The sequence below is a fragment of the Podarcis pityusensis genome (genome assembly GCF_964106645.2).
Source record: "Podarcis pityusensis genome assembly, chromosome: 6".
NCBI lineage: Eukaryota > Metazoa > Chordata > Lepidosauria > Squamata > Lacertidae > Podarcis > Podarcis pityusensis.
This window is the reverse complement of record NC_138030.1, coordinates 49,441,008-49,462,640: the sequence shown is the minus strand read 5'-3', so window position 1 is coordinate 49,462,640 and position 21,633 is coordinate 49,441,008. Positions and strand designations below refer to the sequence as shown.

General features: G+C 46.2%; 1 protein-coding gene across 5 annotated transcripts in view; it reads right to left on the bottom strand.

Moving 5' to 3' along the window:
* The window catches only part of SZT2 (SZT2 subunit of KICSTOR complex), an 80,120-nt gene that overhangs the window by 43,622 nt on the left and 14,865 nt on the right, over positions 1 to 21,633 (bottom strand). For 4 of the 5 annotated variants that reach the window (XM_081009314.1, XM_081009318.1, XM_081009316.1 and 1 more), the window contains exons 6-25: positions 21,178 to 21,337; positions 20,444 to 20,550; positions 18,056 to 18,266; positions 16,932 to 17,102; positions 15,076 to 15,307; positions 14,608 to 14,737; positions 9,683 to 9,825; positions 9,275 to 9,427; positions 9,013 to 9,127; positions 8,175 to 8,380; positions 6,647 to 6,871; positions 6,322 to 6,400; positions 5,517 to 5,608; positions 3,606 to 3,774; positions 2,814 to 2,934; positions 2,610 to 2,723; positions 1,227 to 1,424; positions 1,045 to 1,145; positions 551 to 686; positions 86 to 214 (exon numbers count right to left, since the gene is read on the bottom strand). In XM_081009314.1, the coding sequence (XP_080865440.1) occupies positions 86 to 214; positions 551 to 686; positions 1,045 to 1,145; positions 1,227 to 1,424; positions 2,610 to 2,723; positions 2,814 to 2,934; positions 3,606 to 3,774; positions 5,517 to 5,608; positions 6,322 to 6,400; positions 6,647 to 6,871; positions 8,175 to 8,380; positions 9,013 to 9,127; positions 9,275 to 9,427; positions 9,683 to 9,825; positions 14,608 to 14,737; positions 15,076 to 15,307; positions 16,932 to 17,102; positions 18,056 to 18,266; positions 20,444 to 20,550; positions 21,178 to 21,337 (2,992 nt within the window). The remainder of the gene's footprint in view (positions 1 to 85; positions 215 to 550; positions 687 to 1,044; positions 1,146 to 1,226; positions 1,425 to 2,609; positions 2,724 to 2,813; positions 2,935 to 3,605; positions 3,775 to 5,516; positions 5,609 to 6,321; positions 6,401 to 6,646; positions 6,872 to 8,174; positions 8,381 to 9,012; positions 9,128 to 9,274; positions 9,428 to 9,682; positions 9,826 to 14,607; positions 14,738 to 15,075; positions 15,308 to 16,931; positions 17,103 to 18,055; positions 18,267 to 20,443; positions 20,551 to 21,177; positions 21,338 to 21,633) is intronic. The other variant, XM_081009317.1, reaches the window with a different exon arrangement.

The following is a 21,633-nucleotide window of genomic DNA, read 5'->3' as shown; positions in this document are numbered from 1 at the left end:
CCTCCATTATCTCCTTCACCTCCCACCTGATTCCAAACACAGGAGACTGCCTGTGGTGCAAGGAAGCCCAAAACAAAGTTGGTACCATTGGCTGGTGTAACACTGACGGTTGGAAGCACCCCTGCAGTCCCCAGCTCCTTTTCTCCTTGGGAAAGTGTTGGTTCCTGCTCTTTGGAAGATTTATCTGTCCCATAAGCCATCAACCTCTGTATGTCTGGAAAAGATGGTAAGAGTTTATTGCACATTATTTGCTGTCATCGCACCTGGCTTCATTCATGGGATATATAGCAACCAACATAGTCAGAACATCGCATCTGCCGTAATCTTCCTACTGTACCACACAAGAAAGCAATCAGGTGGTTCTCTTAAAGAAAACAAAGCAACAAGCTTCTAGTCCTTAAAGAGTGAGAATTTAAACCTGTGGCAGGATTCAGCATCCCTTGGCACAGCCTACAGTCTACAGAATATTGGCGAGCACCTGTCTCATCTCTGTATGACTTCATTTCCTCAGGCAGGTGTCCAATTCCCTTTCTGATATAGTTTGCCTTACCTGGAAATGTGGCTGGTAGGAAGGTGAGGAAAAGATGCTGTGGATTTACCAGCTTGGCATAGCATCGCCACTGGGGGAAGAGGTCCTCAGGTGCTGGTAAGATCTCATCTCTTGACCCCTCTGCATTGTTTGGAGCCTAAGATAGTAAAGTCAAATTGAACATGGCCATGGCATTTTGACATAGGAACCCTGCTCCTCACCCAGATTTAACAAGCAAAGTGTGTTGACACACATTTTTGGTAGCAAAGGTAGATAACTCTCTCGTGAGTCATTCACATAGCCCTTTAGATCCAAAAACATAATGACTGATTGAGACAGAACTGTTACAACTCAGTCAAGCTACTGGAGCGGATTCAGTTGCCTACTCACTGTTGCCCATGTGCACTGAGATCTCCTTCAGAAGAGAATAGCAGAAGGAAGCTCTCAAGTTCAGGGGGCTCTCTGGGGTCTGGCATCCTTGGCAGTTTGATACAGAGGTCAAGGGGATGCTGTACCTGTTGTGTAATTGCAGAGGTAGCCCTGTCTTTGCTGCCAACAGAATGGTAGGCGTTGGCTGGATCTCGATGTTCAGGGAGCACAGAGGCCTTGGGAGGCTCTATTGAGAGGGACGTAAAATGGTCAGAAGCCAGCAGGGGAATGGAGAAAGGCAGAAACAGCTGCATGCATGTCCTCTTACCTTGGACCACTGGGAGCATAAATGGGGCCGGGTGGCCATCTCTGTCCCGCAGTAGCACCTGCTCCATGAAGGTTATATGATCTGTGCCAGATAGCATGATCTCCCTGTCACTGAGGTCATGCTGGAGGCAGCCATGGAAGAGGCTGAGGAGCATTTCATTGGGCAAGAAGGAAGAGTCCTTTGCGATCCCATCATCCTCTATTATAGGTGGAAAACCAAAAATTCGAGCAAACCGATTTTTCTGTTGCCCCAGCCTAGCACACCCACCCACTGCGCATGCAGGTCTGACAGCTTCATGGGACTAAGTCAGACAAGAGCATCCAACCTCCCTGGCCCAGCTTAAAGCAATAGGAATGGGGTTTGGAAGGCGTTCCAGTGATTCAAAACGAAGATCCCTTCCTACTGCTTCATTACATCTCACGTTCAATGGCAGATATGGCAAGAAGTCCCGTCCCCGCCCAATAATCTTTATTAGTTTTCCGGTTGCATACTCCACATGCACATAATATGTTGCATTTTACATTTATACTTGCTCCTAAGCCCTGACTTCCCTCCTTCCTTCTTCTGGTTTTTTATATCACATATAATTTTATTGCATTATTTCCATCCATTTTGTATATTGTTATTCATTTTCCATATTTGTCCATAGTATATCCATAAACAAATAAATCCTCCTGTTTATACAATTCTTGTTGTCTGTCTGTATTCATTTACAACTACTGTTATATTAATTTCCTTATACATTTTGCTTCTTATTATTTTCATTATCCATCACTTTCCTTAATCTTTCCCATTATGAGGTTTATTTCCAATTCTACTGGTTTCACTATTTCATCTTATTTTTCCTATATACAAGTTTTTTTAAAAAGAGGGACGAGGTCTCCTGCACCATCTGACTGGAAGACATATAAAGGCAACAACCATTTTGCACACATTCAAAGCATGCATGACAGTGCATGCATGCATCACTGTGACCCTGGAGGCGGCAGGAAAAGGAGGCAGAATAAGGCAAGGGCGGGGGCATAACAGGGCAGGCTTAGACGTGCTCTGCCATCGTGCGCAATGACCTAGAATGCAACCCCCACGCAAACTGGGGGTTGCCTATATATAAGTGCATATACTTATACATATTATTATGTTGTGTTATATGTATATGTAAAAAATGTATATACTGATGATTGTAAGGAAAATACCCTCAAAGTGGTTTACAAACCCAGAAGTGTAGACTGTGGTAATTCAGAAGAAAGGCACACATAGTCTGCATTGCCCAGATGCACTCTTTGTTAACGTGCTTTGGCTATTCTGGAGACGAGAAGCACTGAGCCCCGGCCATGCCCTTCCCCTGGAGAAATGTGCAAAAGTTTCAAGCCTAAGTTGACTTACCTCCTGTCAGCATCAGGAAGGACATTTCAATCTGCTGACACTTTGGCAATAGCTTCATGAGGTCAAACTGGAATGGAATTTCATGTACCCGGGAGCCACTTCCAGCACCACAACCTACGGCAAAAAGGAGGAGTATAATCTCTGTCAAGCCACAGGAACAGCCCCATCTCAAAATGCCCAGAAAGCCCATGCTAGGAGAATCACCTTCGGCAGTAGTGGGCCTTGGATCACATGCTGGGAAGACCCAGTCCTTGTTCTGGCACAGCTGGCTGATATACTCAAAGGCAAGCATGGTATGGATGCACATTAGATCTCGAGGGTAAAGCTGGAAGAGGGATCTGAAGTAAGACACAGGGCTTTGGCAACACAAAGACTTTACCATTTCAGAAATACCACTCCGTTAAGACACAGAGATGCCAAGGATAAACTTGAACCAGGTATACAAATCTTGTCCATATATACTCCAATGGGAGTAAAATTCATGTTCAGATAATTACAGTGGTACCTCGGGTTAAGTACTTAATTCGTTCCAGAGGTCCCTTCTTAACCTGAGACTGTTTTTAACCTGAAGCACCACTTTAGCTAATGGGGCCTCCTGCTGCTGCGGCGCCACCGGAGCACGATTTCTGTTCTCATCCTGAAGCAAAGTTCTTAACCTGAAGCACTATTTCTGGGTTAGCGGAGTCCGTAACCTGAAGCGTATGTAACCTGAAGCGTATGTAACCCGAGGTACCACTGTATTTGATGAGAAAAATCCTAATGGGGAAAAAAGCAACTCCTCCCCAAGGTGGAGCAGGTAGCGTCTTCACAACAAACAATAATGGTGGCTGGATAGATCATCATGAGAGAGGCTCCTCACCAATAAAGCATTTGGACAGCCCCCATTCTGGCCCCCCAAGACCAAAAGCCAGGAAATACCAGCTGTGAGTCATGGTCCCTGCAAGGTAATGGTCCCAGAGTTTGCCTTCCCTTTCCCTCACCACCAAAGGAACATACCGCTTTGGGAATTTTCTGGTAAGACAGGCCATGTAAGTGCCGCCAGCTGTCTGACGCACTATTCACACAGCCACTTTGTGGCTCCACCCAGCACTCTGTAACAAGGTTCAGCTCCATGTCCACCTCAATAGCTTCCACCTCTGTATCGTTGTCATCATCTGTGGAGAAACTGGAGAGCAAGCAAAACATTGTAAGCATGGCTTGAGCATCAGTGAGTGCTCCTCACACTTCCTTGGCTTCTGCTTATTATTTGCCTGAATCCCCAAAGTATTGAATTGTCCAGGGACTAGTCTTTTCCATCATCTGTTGAGCATACCTGGCCAGGCCACTGCGCATAAGCATAGTCAACATTTAGCCTGTCTTGTGATGCTACTAGGCACAACGGCTGTGTTCTGCTTCCAGTGCCAGACGTGGTATGTCACTGAGTACCAGTTGCGGAGAACCACAAGTGGGATGAGCACTACTGCCCTTGTGTGCCTTCCCATAGGCATCTGGTTGGTCACTGTAAGAACAGGATGGCCTTTGGCCTGATCCCTCAGAGCTCTTATGTTCTTAAGGGGCATAAATGGGCCTCGGGCCTTTGTGGAAAGGAAACTAGGCTGAACTAGGTTGTGTGAAGGGCTGACAAAGTTTTTCTTCCTAGGTAGCCGAAATGGAGCTTTACACCCAGATGGAATAATCTTTAATGTTAAGGATAGACGCATGGAGTCTACACTTCTCAGAATGCCTCATCAAGGTAAATGCCTCACAAGTTTCCCAGCTCTCTCTGGATCCTAGACTAAAGGTAAAGGGACCCCTGACCATTAGGTCCAGTCGTGACCGACTCTGGGGTTGCGGCGCTGATCTCGCTTTATTGGCCGAGGGAGCCGGCGTACAGCTTCCGGGTCATGTGGCCAGCATGACTAAGCTGCTTCTGGCGAACCAGAGCAGCGCACGGAAACGCCATTTACCTTCCCGCCAGAGCAGTACCTATTTATCTACTTGCACTTTGACATGCTTTCGAACTGCTAGGTTGGCAGGAGCAGGGATCAAGCAACGGGAGCTCACCCCGTTGCAGGGATTCGAACCGCCAACCTTCTGATTGCCAAGTCCTGGGCTCTGTGGTTTAACCCACATTGCCACCCGCGTCCCAGATCCTAGACTAGTCACCCACAAAAAGGAGGCCACTTCCACATTCTTTGGCTTGGCATCAGGGCCATGAAAACAAGTATGCCTCAAATATTTTTAAAGCCTACGTAGCCTTGGAGCGATGAGGTATTAATACAAGAAATACCACACCAAGGGAACACTCAGTGGTTTGGGACATCCGCTTTATACTTGTTGTGCAGCTGTTATGCATTCCTCTTAGTCTGTTCAGCTGATTTCCACCCCCACATTTTTGCTGGACAACTATAAGGCATGGAGTGCTGTGCAAAGGGAAGCTGAGGCAAGCTAATCAACTTCCAGTTACGACACAGCCAGTGATTCTTTCCCCTGGTTCTTTACATGTACTTTGGAGAACTCTGGGTTCTGGACAAGCACTGCCAATAAAGGCCTTGGAAGAACTGGCTTCCAACCCAGATAGACTGGGGCAGTGTTCACACATACATACAGTACTTATTTTGGGGAGCACAATCTGGGGTGCCAGCAAGGCACGTAGCAGAGAAAGTCTTTGAGCTCTCACAACGTGATGCTTGCAGCCTGTCTGGGTAGGAAGGACACCCAGGCACTCCCAACCAGAAGCCCCCTTGCCGCTGTAAGCAGCGGCAGACCAGAAGCAAGGGGTAATGTTTGAGATTTGGCAGTTTAATCCACAACCCCGACATTTCCTAGGGACCCTCCAGCTGCACCCAGAAGTCCCTGTTCCTGCAAGCTGCCTGTAGTGGCAGGACTTCTTCCATGACCCCAGGGTCAGCGACCCCTTACCCTCACCTGTCTTTGGTTGAAGTGGAATGTGGAGGGAACAGCACGTATTGGACAATGCAGCTGTGCTTCTCACTGCCGCTCTCTCTTGAGGAGTCACTCTGTGGAAGAACAATCTACATGAGCCTATCCTGCTGCTGCATCACCTCTCCTAAGGCACGTCTGAGGCTAGGAGAGAAGCAGCCAAGCAGTACAACTTGCCAACATATGGCCCAGCCCGCACACACTCTGGGCTCAATGTTTCTTTTGGTTTTGGCTTTCCATGGAGGAGGGGGCTAGACAGAACAGAACTGGGAGGATGTTCATCAGGCAAATCTTATAAGGAGAACTCCCTGCCCCTCCCTGGGCTGTAACATTGGGAAACTTCTCATTCCTTTCCTCAGAGGCCATGGGAGGAGCATCAGCTGGATGCCATTTCCACCTGCTGACCTTCTTTATTATGGGTGGACTAGCCTTTTGGGGGCTGAGGGCCATAGCATCATGTTTTTAATGACAAATTTGGGGGGCCTTCAAGCACCATGAAAATCTCTGGGGGGGGTGTGGGCCAGATGTGGCCTGCAGGTCACAGGGCAGCCACCCTTGTAAACAGGACCAACAGAAAACTCCTGAGAGAATGGCACACAAAATAGGTTTCGACATGTCAGGGTCAGGGAGTTAACACAGGTGCATTAGGCCTGGCCACAGGTGTCTCTGCATCCACCCCGTGCCACCCCCACAGATTGAGATCAGCCCTTACTGGGAGCACGATGATGTGGCAACACTGGAGGCAAGAGGAAGGGTATCAAACCAAAGGGGAAGAGCAAACCATGTTTACCTTCATGGGCAACTCCAGCACCATACTGATAATTCCATCGCCGCTGGACGCAAAGTGAAAGCCCTCGGACAGACGAACCCTGCACACCCCAGAGGAAAACTATGGCAGGTTACCAGGTTCTTACAACACCCTCACCTGTGTATGCCTCACACTCCAACACTTCGTAATCTCTCTCAAAATAATGCAACCCCCCCATCATCAAGAGCTCAGTCACACCCATCTATCTGACACCGACAGCAATAACCTAAGTAGGACAACTATCCTTCTCCTCTGCAGCTCTTTGGGTGGGCTCCGATTCAGGCTTTGCAATGAAATGGGCACTTACTCTGTAAGAGTGGACAGCAGTTGCGCCACGGCTGTGATGGGCACTGTGGGTACCAGCCCTGACTGCACACACCAGATCCAGCGCTGGTGGTAGAAGTAGCGAGACAAGGAAGCCAGGGTGGAGGAAGCTGTGCGGTTGGCCACCATGGTGAGAGGGCCAGACATGGGGGGATTCTCCAGAGGCAGGAGGCATGGAACACGATAGTCAAAGGGCAACTTCTCATATCTAGGAAGTAGAGAGAGGAAGTGAACATGACTACAGCTGTGAGGCTGTTGCGTTCGTACTGGCCCCATGGAGAACACTTTTGAGACGCCAGTGAGTCATCTCTGCGCCTTCTCAGCCTGAAGTCCACCACACAAGCCCGCCCCAGTGTGCAGAAAAAAAGGCTTGTGTACACAATGGCAAAGACATCATAAAAGAACACACAATATATTAAGAGAATTTCCTGCAGGCACAAAATTTCCATTTTAATTAAGGAATTTATGTAGGCTTATTGGAGGGACATATAATCAGCAGTGCTTCTTAAATTCCACAAAGAATTGGAGGTTTTTTTAAAGTAAAAACAAATTAAAAACCACAGATTGCATAACACAGGAGAGGGCAGGCATGGATAATAGGACTGTGGAACCTGTAGGAAAAGGATTGGCAAATATGGGAAAGCAGAAGTGGGTTTTTTTTTTTGAAGGAGGATTGAAAACAAGCCCAGAAGTCTAATCCGATGAGCCTTTCATGCTCAACTTCCATTAAACATTTCAGCTTTCCCACCAAAAATTAATTGTCTAGGGGCAAAAACATCTTTTTAAAGTGAAAAGATTCCCCGAATTACAAAGCATACTCTGCTTTGTTTACCACACCTGCCTGCAACCTTTGCAGCCCCTAAGCAGGAAGGGTGTCAAATTCCCACAGCCCAAGCCGGTTTGTCGCCCTCTCTCATAATGTTAAAGAATCCAGGGCTCTCCACCAAGCCTGAAGGGCGAGAGATTCAGTACCTTTACACACAACTGACAATTAAGTTACATAGTCTGCTGCCACATAATATGGGACTGGCCACAAAATTGGTTGGCTTCAAAAGACAATTAGGTAAATTAATGGAGGATAACAGCAATTTAGTACTAATCCACAGGATCAGAGGCAGCATGCCTTTGCATAGCGGCTGCTGGGCCACAACAGCGAGAGAGCACTGATGTCCTCATACCCTGCTTGTGCTTTTCCCTGTAGGCGCTAGGCGGCTCCCTGTGGGAAATAGCTTGCTGACCTAGACCAACAAGTAGTTAACATGGTGTCCTCCAGAGGTTTTGGACTACAACTCCAATCACTCCTGACCATTGGGCATACTGACTGAAGGAAGGGGTGATGGGAGCTGTAGCCCCAAACACCAGGTTAGCTACCCCTGAAGGCTTTTGGGGTCCAGTCCAACTTCTGATACTTACAACCTCCACAGTGGCCAAATCATATGCCAGGGTCTGCCTGTTCCAGGCCTACTGAAGCTCTAAGGTACCGAATGTTCTGCATGTCCTGTCCCTGTTACCTAATCAGGAGCTTCTCCAGAGGCTTGTGCAGCACAATAAGGCAAGGCCTGTCCGAGAGGGTTGGCTGGGCCCCAGGCACAGGAGGAGATTTCGATGGGGAGCTGCTGCCCAGGGCCTTCCGCTTCACTTTTGGCGTTGCCTCTTTGCTCTGGACTCTGTGGGGGAAGCGCAGCTGAAGGATACGATCTCTTAATTCTTCTACTATCTGTTGGGAGAGAAGTAGATGGGCACAAACACTGGAGCAGAACGTTTGCCTGCCCCTTACATACGAACAGCTGCTGTTGTGGAACCTGCTGTTCCCTCATAGCTCCTTGGGCCCTGCTGTTCTCTCTGTAGAAGCTGCAACTCTGGCTCCAAAATCCCCCAGGCATACTGGTCTGTCTCTGTCAGCAATGTTACCTGATGTCCCAAAAACTAAGACATCAGCCCCACGAGGGAATTCCCCATGGAAGCCTCCTTACTTAAAGCAGCCCAGAAGGAGACTACAGCTTGTCTCTTAGATGTCCATCAAGACCTGGATCAGTTCCAGAAATACCATATGCCTAGGCAATTTTAGACAAGTTTGCTGCATTACTGGAGGAGAGTGGGAGGGATGGGCCCTCCAGCTAGCTTTGCCCACCAACCGCAATATTATTTAGGGCTAGAAACAAGGCTTCTAGTCTATGAAGCCCAAGGAGGACTTCAGATGCTGTTGAATGTACAGGAGAACATATTGCTGCTTGGTAGTGCTGAAGGATTTACTTCCCCCCAAAATACCCACTGATTCTTGCTGTGTAAATGCATTTTCCTGCAGTTTTGCTAAATGCTTACTATGACCCAAGGAAATCCAGTACTCACTTTGTTCCTGATCTTAGCAAGCGTCCCAATGGGGAACCCCAGACGAAGGACCATGCAGGGAGCTTTGGAAATGATCCGCACCACATAGAATGAAAAAGGAGGCTGATCATCAGAACTGCAGAATGGAGAACAACAAACAGCAGGTGGAACAAGCATCAACACAAGCACTGACAACTTTTTCTACCTTAACCCCCAATCTAAGGTGCTCACCTTATACAATGTCTCATCCCCAGCTGCCCCACCCCTTTATTAAGTGCCTTACCTGCGCATGAGCTTGACGTAGGAGTAGCCTTCCACAAGCACAAAGCTACTCCAGTCACGCAGCAAGGAAGTCAGCGCCGAGTGCGAGATGCGGCACTGAATAGTGCTGTAGCGGCCGTTGTTGCCTGGGGTGTGCAAATGCTTTGGGACTGGCCTGGGAAGTACATCAAAGGGTTACTACTCATGGTCCAGGATAGACTGCTGGTTCCTCATCCTTCTACTCTTGGGCAAAACACACATGTGAGAGCTCTCCCTCAGCCATTTGGATGCTATTGGTAAGAACAAGCAAAACCACAGGCTAAGCCACCTGTGGGTGTTAGCAAGATTTGCACTGTGGCTGGAGTACTTCAGCTATCTCTATGCATGCTCCCCCAACCATGAGACACCCAGCAACCCAGCGTGCACATACATGTCATGCTCCAAGAGGATTACGATGCGGTGCATGTGCAGCCACCTCTGCCAGAAGTTGGCATCCATAGACAGAATGGGCTTCCAATAGGCTGCAAACTGCGAGTGGCAGGAGTCTGAGCTGCTGTGCTGCAACGACAGTACCTAAAAGGGAGGGAAATAGTACTCTGTTGGTGCCTTTCCCTTTGGTTCTACAGTGGAGTGCAGCACATTCTGCCCCCCAAAGCCGTCATGCTAGGTGGTTAAGCACAAGGTTGGTCAAATTATGCCATTCCCCTGAAACAGTTCAAAATCATCTTCATCAGAAGTTACAGACACCAAGGACAAACTCACAAATTGCTGCCATCGCAGTGCCTGGGTGCCATAATGAAACTACCTCCCTCTCCTCCCCCCAAATCTGCCCTAAGGGTTCCTCCAACTCTCTGGAGCAGATCTGGGGAGGGCACAGGGCATACTGCAGAGAGGAGAGGGGGAAGCCACATTCAGTTAACTGTAATCCTTGTGCTGATGGAAATAGTTAGTAGAATACCACCCAAAATTTCCTACTGAGAGAATAACTAGCACCCCATTTGTTTTTAACCAGCAATGAAAAAAGCAGCTCTGAGTGTTCGCCTAAAACAGACCCCATGAGGGCCTGACATTATATATGCAATGGTCAAAATGAACTGCAACAAGCTAGATTGTCAATGCATGGTGCAGTAAATCAACAAGTGTACTTACTCAATGAACATGCTACATATAAACAGAACAATGTGCTAAGAATGGGCTGCGAGGTAAAACCTATAGGGGAAGCTGGAAGAGAGGGCATGTGGGAGACAGATGGCTAGCATTAATATGAGAGATGAACAACGGCTCAGAAACTCAAGACAGCTGCCTTGAGGCCTCAAGAAGATCAAATAAAGATTAGCTTGCACTGCTTAATCAGGACGCCTTTACTCGTCTGTGGTCTTGGCATCCTGACTGAACTTGTTTTTGGCCATTACATTGGGGCAGATCAAAAGGGGCTTGTGCCTCAGAGGCACATGTCTGACCTGATCTATGGGGTTCTTAATTTGACAGAGATTAGTCAACACCAAGAGACATAGGTGATGTTAGTCTCCTAAGCTGTGTTCAAGGAAATGGACAGGATATAGCAGCCCTTTCAGCTGACTAAGTTAACTTCGGAACTCTGTTTTTGAATCACAAGTGGCAATGAGGGGGAGCAGCCTGGATTCTCCTTTCTTCTACCTCTGCAGAGCCACTCGACAGGAATGCCCCCTTTCGCCATTGCTGTTTATGGTTATGGAAACTCTGATTAATTTTAACATGCAACAATAACGACGTGGAAGGCCTAGGTGTAAATGGCAGAGAGCATGTACTCAGCCTGTTTGCTGACAATAGCCTCCTTTTTCTGAAAGATCCGATCAAAGTCTGACCTGAGATCCAAACAGTCTTGGACCCCTTTCACTCTGCAACTGGTCTTGAAGTGAACTGTGGTAAGTATGTTATGTTATGTATAGGCATACCGCTAGCTGATCAACTACAAAGCACTTGCAGTTTTACTTTGCAGCTCAGGTGCCTAAAGTATCTGGGGACAGTGATAATCTAACTGCTTCAGCAACTCAAAAGGAAAAATTATTACTCACTAGTGAAAGATGGCAAAACCGACTTACACAGATGGAGCTCTCAATCTCACCTAGTTAGAGAGAATCTCAGCAGTAAAAGCATCTTTGTTACCTTGATTCTTGTTCTTATTCCACATACTCCCCCCATCTGGTTGGATGATGGAGTGATTAGACAATGGCAAAAGTTGCTTAATGGCTTTATTAAGGGAAGGCAGAGGCCCCTAATGAGCAAAATCATTACGTATCAAACAAGGAATGGGGTGGAAGGGGGTCCCAAACCTTCAGTTTTATTATGAATCATGCCAGCTCCGATGTAGGAGTGCAAATATCCAGAGTGTGGGGTCAGGTGGGATTACCAAGAGGAATTATAACAAATATAGAGTAAGCCATCTGTGTCAGCAATGAAACCATTGCGTTGACTGGGTTTAAACTATTTTGATATGATTCTTGATCAATCCACACCTCTGCATCCCTGTTCCATTTCTCTTTCTTCACAAGTCACGTACACAGCCCAGTTGCTTCACCAGGCAGGCTCCTGGGTCATCAAAGACAGTGGGCAGCTTCTTTGATGTAGCTTTTCTGATAATCTTAGGATGTTAATCTTAGGGCCAGGAAACAGATCTCACATAAAGGTGATAATGATCGCTGTCCTCCTTCTTATCATGTATATTGCTTGTTTATCACCTCTGGGGTTGCCAAATGCTCTCCTTTGTAGTTCTGTTCTTTGTTTACCCCAAAAATATGTGTGCTTAATTAGTTTTGGTAGTTTAACTTTGTTCCCACATGGGGTTTGTGGAAATGCTCAGAAGAAATCTGATTGGTTCATATGAAGACTCTGTAAAAAGCTCTTTTGTGAATAAAACGACCTGGGCCAGGGGCTGGAGGGAGAGAGAGACAGAGACTATTATACGCACCCTTCCCAGAGTCTTGCTGGTTCAAGCCTGTGTGTGTATTCTTATTAATCAGAGTTCAATCCTTCCTTTACTTTGTGAATGCCTCACTCCGACAATTATCTTATGACAATCTGGATGTAGCATTGGTTCTGACTGAAATTCGTCCAGATTGCCCCAAGGGCAGAGACACACCCTTCCCAAAAACTGTCCTTGGCAAAGAGGAAAGCAATAGCCAATCCACTGAGTGACCCTGAAAATGTGGAAGAAATGGGCTTTGTTTTTGACTCCCGCTCCACCCATTTACCTTTGTTACCCCTTCTTGTTTCACCTGTTTTTCAGATAAAGATAAACCAATTCAAAGGATGGAACGATAAAGGTCTGTATAGAGCAGCTGTTCTTTTCACCAAAGATCAAACATTAAATGGGAAGTAGCTTTGCACCATGCTGGGACATCTTAGTTACAACTGAAATCAACTTCTCTGAGGTCCATATCTCGGTATGACGTTAAAGTGCTCAGGGGAAGTCCCTAGAGGTCTGACATTATTTGAAAATCACTGCCTTAATGATGGCCAAGACATCAAGTGTTTGATATCCATGTTGTATACAGGATTTTGCTTCCCAAGTTACGTGGCACGACTAAGGGCCTATGCAGAGCTTGGGAGGTGGACCCGAAATCAAGGGAAATGTCTGGAATGCTGTGTGGTCAAAGACGCCACTGAAGTTTGTGTCTGCAAAGTTAAGAGAGACCACACTGGAGCTAATATACAGGTGGACGTTATCCTGGTTAAACTGGGTTGCATGAATAACACTGTGTCTATGCTGTACTGGGAAGGGATGCGGTAAAACTGGCACAATGTTTCATTTGTGGTGATCTTGACCTGTGGTACTACTCCAAGAAATCACGGATATTCTTAACCAGAGCTTTTCCTGACCCAGGACTTGCCCTTATATTTCAGTTTTCTCTTTCACTATGCAAGGCTGGTAGGCAAAGGTATGCTTAATTGCATTAGCTGAAAAATTGACAAAATGTCATTGTGTGTTGTGAGGCAAAATAAAGAGAGATAATTTGGTATGTGCATGGGGTCTGTTTTTGCATTATCTGGTGGGTCAAGGTGTACCTGGAAGACCCCGGATCCTAACAAAACTTTTTGGTTAGACCTATTACTCAGACATCTGTTATTTGGAGGTTTGACAAATGTGTTGCACTGAGAGTTCTTACACAGATCTGCATTCCTCTATATTACACATTTATTTTGCAGTTAGAAGTGATCATGCATGCTAGGTTGAAGCTCTGGTTTCGTTATATATTTTTACAATTTTTTACCTTTTATTTGTATACAATTGATCTGGGCTTACTGTATAAAAAATTAAGAAAATGAGCATTTAAAAACAAATAAACAGAAATTAGCTGCAAAGTTATTGCAAATAATAAGGTTAAAAGGATTGTGAGGAATAGAGTTTATCTTTTGGAATTTTCCCTATTGCAGTAGCCAAATACAAAGGCTATACAGAACAGCACATCAAGCAGCACAGTAAGGGACAGGCAAACAAGAACTGTATTATTTACCTAGTCAACCGATGGTTTCCAGAATATTTGTTTGGTATTTGAATTCAGATTAGATACTCCTTCTGCAAGGTTTTGATGGATTAACCTACGCCTGCAACTGTCATTTTAATAAAGTCTACTGCAGGGGTCGACAAGCTTTTCTTGCCTCGGCCTGGTGACAATCGCACAGCGGGCCAAAAGGCAGGGGAGCATGTGCCCGTATGTGTGCAGACAGGCTATTTCCAGCGCACATCTGGGTCAGAGGAGCACCGGAAATAGCGTGTGCGCACGTGTAGGAGGCCCCTACGCATGCGCACAAGCTGTTTCCGGTGCTCTTCCGACCTGGAAGTGGGTCCCCAAACCGCGCCGGTAAGAGCGGGGGGTGGTCACCGCGGGCTGGATAAACGAGGGTTTCAGGCCTTATCCGGCCCCCAGGCCAGATGTTGGTGACCCCTGGTCTACTGCTTGCAACCTGCTGTTGCATAAGAAGCAATGACTCTATATAGTCAAGAACCTACACACACACACACACACACACACCATCTTTAATTGATGGTCTTAAAAAATACACATCTATACAGGTTACTTGGGATAACTCAGAAGGGAATACCTAAGAAACTGTATGACTGGACACAGTAGAACTGAACAGGTTCATGCAGTACTCTACCAAAGAGATACAACATAATTGAAATACAATACTGCAGAATATCATCCACCCCTGAAAGTAGGATGAACAAAATACCCGTACTTCCCTCTCCCCCTCGACATGCAAATCAGCATAAGGCAGTCAACTCTAAGAGCTCAGCAGGCAGGCAGCTAAATTAGATATAAGAGCTGTGCCTCTATTATCTCAGTCAAGGATCAGAGACAGCAAACAACATACCGGTGTTGTGGATCCTGGAGGAATGTAGAAGAGAGGCACTCCATTTCTAGTGCTTTCAGGGATTGTGAAGTGTTCTGGCACACTGTCAAACGACTGTAGGTGAACCAGCATCTGATCTGTTTGGTTGATGCTGAAAAGACAACATCACCCCCACCAGTGACATTTACATTACACCAGTGCATTGTCAATGCTGATCTACCAGAGACAATTACCATCTCCTATTCATACTTTCCTTACAAGCAGCGATAACTCTTTTGCTCATGTAATGAAATTGTCTTCTGTGCCCAGCCACTGTCCAGCACCAGAGATGGAAAACAATAAGTTTAAGAGCAGCAGTGGAAGCACTGCTTCTTAAGAGTGAATACACAGCTTCAAAGAAGATGAAGATACATACTGCCCATGATGCCTTTGGGAAGGAAATATGGAGGGCCACCACCCCAGTAACGGGGCAGGCGCCAGCAGACTTACCTTTGCAAAGTGTTCCAGAAGCGGCGTATCACAGTTGTGCGGTACAAGCTGGTGATAGGTTTCCGCATGGTGCAGCTGATGTCGTGCAAAATGTCATAGCTGCCCTCCATAGTCACTTCCACCCATGTACTACGTTTAGAAGGGTCCAAGGGCCATGGGGCCACTGCCAAGTATTCAATTCTCATATTGTGCTTCCACAACAGGACTAACTTCACTTCTAGATGAGTGCCACCTATATGCATGCAGTAAGATTGTGAGAACGGGTTATAGTCAGCGTCCCATCTTGCCCCCACCCCCACTGCACTACGCCTTGAAATGGATGTGCATGCATCATTTCTCAAAGAGGCACAGATTCAGGACCTTTAACAGAGCCGACTAAGATCAGGAACACACAATTAAAGTGCTTTTCCGTGAAAGATAACATGATCAATAATTTTACTTGGCTCATTCACCCCAGATGATAGCAACTATATCGTTTTTAGACCCCATGGGCCACGGACCACATAGGGAGAGTATAATATTTATTATTTCAACAGACTAACAATCCCAGTGCATTCGAGACAAATTGCATGTTTCTGAATCTAACACAGAAACATCCACTTATCTGCTGTGCATGCTTGAATTTCTTATTCATGCAGCTACATTTGGCAGCAAGTATTCCCTTGAAGAATACTTGGCCTCACAGCACAAAATGTGCTGGGACTCTGGAAAAAGAAGTTTCTGTGCACTGTGTGGCCTCCGTTGCATCAGGTTTCTGGTCTCTTTTCTAGCTTTCTACTTTTTATTCACACACTAACAGCCAAAAAAAGCTCCATTGTGTCCATATACATAATATGTTAGTCAAAATATGACATGGCACAAGATCTGATGATGAAAAACTCAGCTCCTTCCCCCTTTTCCTTTTCTTTTAAAAAAAGATATTTTTAGCTTCTATGGAGACAAGATCTTTTTCTTAACAGAACCCCCCCCCAAAAAACCCCTAGAAAATGGGATTAAGAAAGGGATAGCTAATCTGCAGCCACCCAGATGTTGTTCTATTACAACTCCTATCACCCTTGACCACTGGGGCTGATGGGATCTGGAGTCTATGGTCATCTGTAGGGCCACAGGTTCCCACAGCAGCTTTAAGCTGAGTACAATGTGGGAGGGATGGGGAGAAGATATATACAGTTCCATCATGCTTACAAGCTTTTGCACACTGATGGTGTGTTAAACTGGCCCATAGTCCATGAGTGCCCAATATTTATGCTGATTTATATGAAGTTCTTGGATACATGGATAGACAAACAGAGCCAAGACATTCTGGCAAGCTTCGCCGATGAGCTAGAATGTGAACCTAAGGTCACCACATTCAGACCCAATACTACATCCGTCCCACCACACTAGCTCTTAGGGGGCAGTAAGAAGACCCCTGATGGTACATGGTGGGCTTGAGCTATATTCTGGATAAGGGATGGGGAACATTTCAATCCAAGGGCCACATTACCTTCGGGGCAGCTTTCCAGGGATCACATACTAGTCGTGGGTGGGGGACAGAAGCAAAAGCAGCAAATGCAAATTTTACCTTTGTACAGGAGGATAGTTCCTACACACATTCGTACACCCCTGCCCTATCCTTCATCCCAGTAAGCAGGAAGCATAATCAGAGTCCAAGGACACATTCCAGCCAGGCAAAACTCGAAAAACACTCAGCTGTGTTATCGAGGGATGTGGCCAGAGGAAAGTCCTGAGGGCCAAACTGAGGGGATTGGAGGACTCCATTTGGCCCCCAGAACCTGCTCTGGGTAATGTCCGAGTGGGCATCAGATGAACACTGGCCACACTTCACAAAGCAGAGTAAGATTACTGGAAGTCACCTTTTGTGACGTTGACCTCGCGGATACTATAACCCTCTCGCAGCCGGACAGAGATGATACTGATAAGATCAGCATGTACTTCCTTCTCCGTATGCTTCTTCCGCCTCATAGCCAAGGCAGGGTTGCTGCTTGCGGAAACAAGGTGTTCATTGAACAGCCTGTGCTGGGACACTGCAACGACAGTAGACAATTATGCCAGTTATTCCCACCCTTAACAGAAGGTCCCAAGGCACTTTGCAAGGGCCTCCAGCAGCTACTAGGAAGAGTCAACCACACAACTGAAATGCTAAGGCTAGAAGTCTAGGATGGAGACAAACTGTACTTGGTAGGATGCTTAAAATAACATGCTTAGAATTGACCACACTTTTCTTCTTTAAAAGGAGCAGAACGGAGAAGCCCTGAACTACTCCTGAAATGCAGACCTCTTCAGCATCAGCTGAACCTTAGGATATTTAGTGGAGGGCCTGCCAACAATTTGGTCACCAACAGATTGTCATCTAATAATTTATCAGAAGCGGGTGTTCCCTGTGACAGCACTGACCCTCTGGATTTCCCTCCCAGTATGGCAGGCACCACATTTGATGAGCTTCAAATGAAGATTCATCTGTTCTGACAAGCTTTACTCAACCCTCAAGATGTTTTTAAAAGTGTGCTGCTACATTTCTGCTTTACTAAGATTTCACTATATTATATGGTGCTGTTGCATTTCAGATGTGATACGTCTATGGTGTGTGTGTGTGTGTGTGTGTGTGTGTACACACACACACACACACACACACACATACACACATATAAAATAATATATTAAATATTAAGTGGTATATAAATGCATGAAACTGAAAAAAGGTCTATGAAACAAAACCGTGCTGTTTTGTTTGGTTTTGTTCGGTTCTAGGCCAACTGTTTTTTAAAAATGAGGCAAAGAATAGCTGAGAGCTTCCACAGTCCTGCTTATTCATCCTTCAATCTCATGCAAAATCCATCACACCCACTATCTTGCAAAGGTGGTCTACTATGCATTTACACATTTCAGACATGTTCAAGGTTCTTTGGCCTTTCGAACTAGTGAAGACAGGGTGGGTAAGATGGGGAGTATTTCTGAATTCCATGCAGAATAAGCTCACCACAGTAATACTCAGGGTTCAGCGATTCCCCGCTGCGCAGAAAGGAGTACAGCAGAAAAGCTTTGTGGTAGACATTTAGGTCCAAACTAGAAGGCTCCACCTCAGGACACGTGGAGAGGTATGTACCAAACGTTGCCATGGCAATGAACTTCATGAGCTCCACATTAGGAACGTGACCAAAACTGCAATCATAAGAGTAGACTCCACCCACCTGGGGAAAGAAAATCACATGACGCTTTTCCCTTGAAACAGCTCCTGCCACCTATATTGTAATGAACTCAATTTCATCCCATCCTGCCAAAGTGTATGCCAAACTGCTGGTTGCACAATGCAAAAAAAATTAAAAATAAAATTCTACAGCTTCAACCCATGCAATTATTTCACTTTGTGCTCCAGAAGTGAAGACGACAGCACCTTCCTGTTTGCAACACACAAAGCAATTTTCTCATCAAGCCCATTTCACATTAGTCTACATATACGCAATCATCCTGTCTCCCAAACTACAGGAAGAGGATTGGCTTTATATGTGACAATGGGCATTGCAACTCCTAGCTCCTTCTGTAGGTATTTCTTCTTGCTTTTAGACCAAGGCCTGAAAAGTAAGGTACTATAGGCCCCTGCTTAGTTGATACTGGATGGAGCAATGATCCAGGGAGTTGGGCATGAGAACAGAATTTTAACTGTCTAGCACAGTGGGTGGCGCTGTGGTTTAAACCACAGCCTCTTGGGCTTGCCGATCAGAAGGTCGGCGGTTCGAATCCCCATGACGGGGTGAGCTCCCATTGCTCGATCCCAGCTCCTGCCAGCCTAGCTGTTCAAAAGCACGGCAAAAAAGTGCAAGTAGATAAATAGGTACCACTCCGGCGGGAAGGTAAAAGGTGTTTCCGTGCGCTGGTCTGGTTTCGGTGTTCTGTTGTGCCAGATGCAGCTTAGTCATGCTGGCCACTTGACCCGGAAAAACTGTCTGCGGACAAACGCCGGCTCCCTCAGCCAGTAAAGCAAGATGAGCGCCACAACCCCAGAGTCATCTGTGACTGGACTTAACTGTCAGGGGTCCTTTACCTTTACCTTTTAGCAGTTCACTAATTCACCTGGAACAGGGTGCAGGCTGCTGTTTTAAATGGTTAGGAATTTATTTAGTGGGCTGCTTAAAATATGAACTGCTTTAGGGAGGATAGTTCAGGTGCTGACACCTGTCACATCTGAGTAGTTGGGTTTGATTTTTTGATTTTTTTTAAAAAAAGCTTTGCTATTTAAAACCAAAGGCGGCATTACCTCGGTAATAGGCAATGCACAAATTCAAATTTCTAAACTTCACTGATTGTTCAAGACAATGTTCTCAAGGATACAGGAGAAGGGCGTATAGGTGAACTCACTCATTTTTCAACAGTACATAGGCTGAACAACTGGTGCCAAGACTAGATGGTGTGGAGGAGCTGTGCTGTGCCACTGGCCTTCCAAGACTAGTGTTACTGCCATTTACTGGGATATGGCAGCGTCAAGGCGGCAGTGTGGTTCAAGCTTCATGGACACACCTGCAAAGTTATCTGGGGTGTCTGTGCAGGTCTAAACCTTGATGCAACCCTGCACTAGTAGTAGCAACATTTACATAGCGGTCAGGTCACTGCCCCATCCATTCTTAATTTCCCCCCCTGCTGTAAGCAAACAGAAATCCCTCTGCTCAGTGCTCCCCCCCCCCCAGGGGATACTCAAGGGTACGCAGGCCCAGTGCCTCTTTTTTTTCCCTTGCTAAAAAGTGTGGCACTTACTGTAACAACTTCACAGTGATTACTGGCACCTATTTTTCTAGGGGGGGGGGAAGCACTGGTCTCCCCATGTTCTACCATATATTGGGGAAAATTAACAGCATATTAAAAAATCAAGGGTTGACAAAAAAAACTGTTTTCTTACTTAGGTTTTTCTTTTCAGTAGCTAGGTGTGCAATCCTATACATGCCTGCTCAAAAGCAAGCCCGATATACAGTATTTCAAACGGGATCTACTTTTAGGCAAGTGCAGGGCTGCAACTGGGACTTAATCCTAGGTAAGGATTATAGAATTGTACGCAACTATAGAATTTCAGCCTCAGCTACCACACAATTGTGTACCACAAAAATCCACCTGGAATAAGCGTTTCCGCCAGATTCCTAGGCAGCATTACTAGAAGTCCCAGTTCACCTCCTAGCAGGCATTGGGAAAGCAGGTAAATCCAGAAATGCAAGAGGAAACTGTTGCCAAGAGTTATGTGTCAAAGGTGGAGATTTCTGGAATGCTGGGCACCACAGGCAACAGCCTTGTTTTCCCCTGAAGGCTGGCTGGGTTAGCTCTGATCATAGTGCATGCACAGTAAAGAACTAATGTGCCTGTCACCAGCACACTTCCACAGTACCTGAACAAAGGAACAAGCCACAGTCCCACTGCGCAGTTGGTTGAGCAGAGTCTCACAGACTGCTACATCTGGGACACTGGTGACACCATCTGTGATCACGATAATCCCTGCAAACAAACAAATATTAGCAGTAGATGGGAGAGGGCAGGCATTCTAAAAGGAATCTAAGAGTTAAATCCCAAGGGAGACATACAATTGATGGATAGGGGTTAGAGAATGGCTACTTTAATTCTAGAGGAGGCATGAAGTAGCTTCCTCAGATTCACAAGATTCATTCTCTCTCTCTCTCTCTCTCTCTGTGTGTGTGTGTGTGTATAAAATCATTCCACGAAAGACCCACAAAATGCATATGTGACAATTCTGAAAAAAGAAAGGAAAAGTTCTACCTTTCCCCAGGTAGACTGAAAGCTGTAAGAAAAGTTTTGCTACGTTGTTCAGATAGCACTTAGGGAGCAGCCCAAGGCAAGACAATCAAGCGGTAAAGTCCGCTGTACTGGGAACAACCTTGACTTTCAGAGAAAGAAAAGCCAAGACTCAAAACCTCTTGATTTGTCAAGCCTCGAAATGTGGATCACCTTTTCAGTCTTGTATACTCTTGGGCAGAGCCAGGCTAAGGCTCCTCTCAGCTCCCTTGGGTCATTCACACGTAACGGATGGCTTTGAAACTTCCGCAACTCTCCCCCCCCCCATGCTTTCTCTAGCAATCCCACCTTCAGGAAGACCTTTAAACTAACCTGCACTGGAGTTGGATGGCAGCAGCTGAAGTGCCAGAATCCCCTGCCGAATCATAGTGACAAGTCCAACGTCAGCAGTGACCATAGAGACGCCCAGTTTCCTCCCGGAGGGCTCCTGGGGGTCACAAAGACGTTCCTGGTTAAGGGAGGACAGATCCACCTGTAACAAGACAAGTTCTTATGAGCTAAAACTGTGAGCCTCCCCTTCGCTCACCTGCAAGTGCCCAAAGGCCTCTCCTCCAAGTAAAGCCCATTTTCCCCTGCTTTCCACACACCCAGGCTCAACAAGTGCCTCTTGCACATCTGGTAGACTCCAAAATCAGGTTTATAAAGTGAATGGGAAAGAATTTTCAGGACCACCTTTGCTTAGCATCGTATGAAGTGACATTCCCTGGTGTTCTGATCCACAGTCCCCAAAACAGAGGGGAGTTTGGTCTATACCAAAGTGTGCCTGAG